Source organism: Urocitellus parryii, chromosome X (genome assembly GCF_045843805.1).
Source record: "Urocitellus parryii isolate mUroPar1 chromosome X, mUroPar1.hap1, whole genome shotgun sequence".
Lineage (NCBI taxonomy): Eukaryota > Metazoa > Chordata > Mammalia > Rodentia > Sciuridae > Urocitellus > Urocitellus parryii.
The window spans coordinates 12770829-12773060 of record NC_135547.1 but is presented as its reverse complement, the minus strand read 5'-3'; the positions used below and the strand labels follow the sequence as shown (position 1 = coordinate 12773060).

General features: G+C 65.5%; 1 protein-coding gene across 3 annotated transcripts; it reads right to left on the bottom strand.

The window, feature by feature from the left end:
- Nucleotides 1–526: 526 nt before the first annotated feature.
- On the bottom strand, nucleotides 527–1654 carry Sox3 (SRY-box transcription factor 3). Of its 3 annotated transcripts, none has more exons than XM_026392242.1 (3): nucleotides 1573–1639; nucleotides 858–1506; nucleotides 527–770 (listed from the first exon to the last, which is right to left on the bottom strand). In XM_026392242.1, the coding sequence occupies exons 1-3, from the start codon at nucleotides 1637–1639 to the stop codon at nucleotides 527–529; spliced, it is 960 nt and encodes a 319-aa protein (XP_026248027.1). The 3 variants fall into 3 exon arrangements, with proteins under 3 accessions (XP_026248027.1, XP_026248025.1, XP_026248024.1); XM_026392240.1 differs by having other exon boundaries at nucleotides 858–1540; nucleotides 1604–1639; XM_026392239.2 differs by having other exon boundaries at nucleotides 527–1654.
- Between the last annotated feature and the right edge of the window lie 578 nt (nucleotides 1655–2232).

The window sequence follows — 2232 nt, the reverse complement described above, 5'->3', positions numbered from 1 at the left end:
GCAGCGAGGCGGGAGACACACGCACACCTGGCTATAAATTAACATTGGCTTTAGCTGCCGCGCCCCTCGGCGCGGTCAGCCCCCAAAAAACCCACGAGGAAAACAGATGCAACGCGACTGGGGGCGGGGGCGTTGCATTTCTCAGGCCAGCCTCACCCGAGAGCGTTTCTCCCATTCACTCATTTCTCGATTAATAGCAAACTAACGAGACAACATTTTCAAATGCAACAGAAGAACCCGGGGAGGAGGGGGCTGCTTTTTCTTTGCAAACATTACAGCGATTCCCAGCCTACAAAGGGGGAGGGAGGGGCAGCGGCGAGGGGCAGGCAGCTCTAGAAAGTCCCATTTCCGCTGCTCCTGACTTTTGCTTTTGTACAAAACCCGACAGCTACAGCAAAACTTTTAAGTCCTCCCCATCTTCGGTACAAGGCAACAGTCCCAGGCAAGCAAAGCTAAACAACAAGGCGTCCCAACTTGGGGGTGCAGGGCGGGGTGGGGGCGAAGGGCGACTAGCGCCGACCCGAGCTCAGATGTGGGTCAGCGGCACCGTTCCGTTGACCGCAGTCCCGGCGCCCTGGTAATGCTGGTGTACGCCGTGCAGGCGACCGCCGGGCAGCGGAGAAGCGGCGTCGGCCGCGTCCCCGCCGGGTGGCAGGTACATGCTGATCATGTCGCGCAGGTCTCCGAGGCACGCACGCTGCGAGTGCGACGCGATGGCGGGCGGAGGTGAGCTGGGCTCCGACTTCACCACCGAGCCCATGGGGCCCAGGCTCATGGCGGCCGCTGCGGCGGCAGCTGCGGCGGCGGTGGCGGGCTGCTGCCCGTAGGCGGCGGCGGCAGCGGCGGCGGCGGAGGGCGCCATGCCCCCGTAGCCCGAGGCGGCGGCGGCAGCGGCCGCGGCGTTCATGTAGCTCTGGGCGGTGGGTGGCATCATGGGACTGTACTGCAGGCCGGCCATGTCGTAGCGGTGCATCTGCGGCAGCGCTGGCGGCGGCGGCGGGCTGCTCATACTCGGGGGCTGCGCGTAGCCCAGCTGCTCCTGCACTAGCGAGTACGCGCCGTTGGCCCAGCCGTTCACGTGTGTGTACGTGTCCAGGCGCTGGCCCACGCCCACAGGACTGCTGGCGGCGGCGGCGGCGGCGGCAGCTGCGGCGGCGGCGGCGGCGCCGGGGGGCAGCAGGCCGCTGGGCAGGGAGTACTTGTCCTTCTTGAGCAGCGTCTTGGTCTTGCGGCGTGGCCGGTACTTGTAGTCCGGGTACTCCTTCATGTGCACGGCGCGCAGTCGCTTGGCCTCGTCGATGAACGGTCGCTTCTCGGCGTCGGTCAGCAGTTTCCAGTCGGCTCCCAAGCGTTTGCTGATCTCAGAGTTGTGCATCTTGGGGTTCTCCAGGGCCATCTTGCGCCGCTGCCCGCGGGACCATACCATGAAGGCGTTCATGGGCCGCTTCACGCGGTCCTGGTCGCTGCCCCCGCCACCACCGCTTGCGCCACTGCTGCTACCGCCGCCTGCGTTCGCGCCGCCGCCTGCGTTCGCGCTATTCTTGCCTGCGCCGCCGGAGGCTGCAGGGCCGCCAGTGCCTGCTGCTGGGGTGGGTGGCCCCACCGGGTTCTTGAGCTCAGTCTCCAGCAGGCTGTACATTGCCGGGGCGGGAAGAAGGTGCGCCAGCGTGGCGGGAGGAGAAGGCGCTCCAGGGGCTGGAGCGGCCACGGTGAAAAGGCCTGGGGACTCCGTCGGAGGGACGCTTGGGGGCCGGAGGGCCAGCGAGAAGGACAGGCTTGCCTAAGCGTTCCGCGCCAAGTCAGCGGGAACCCGCAGGCTAAACGCACCTGATGCGTTGTCTTGAGCTGGTAGTATTCGCAGCCTGGTCGGGTGTTCGCCGGGCCCCTTTATATACCTGCTCGGATTCCCCGGGGGTTGGGGTTTGGTCCGCCCCTCTCCACCCGTAGGCCCCGTGATTGACAGGCTCACTGTGATGAGCTCTGGCCAATCATCAGCGAGCCCCCGTTTGGCCCAGCTGAGAAAAAAAAGTTGGGGGAGCCCTTTGGTTCACCCCTCACGCCCCTTTTGGGCCGAATAACGTGACGAGAGTTATTCAGGAGGCGGGAGTCCCGGAGACCCGCTCAGAGACCACCAATTAGGGTCTCAAAAAGTTTGAAAGAACGAAACCCGAGGAGGTGATGGAGGGGGGGAATGGGGAGCGCGAGCAGGATTGGGGGGAGGGGCAGAGGGGC

Coding starts and splice junctions, on each gene's coding strand:
- Sox3 (XM_026392239.2), bottom strand. CDS start 1,639: ATGTACAGCCTGCTGGAGACTGAGCTCAAGAACCCGGTGGGGCCACCC.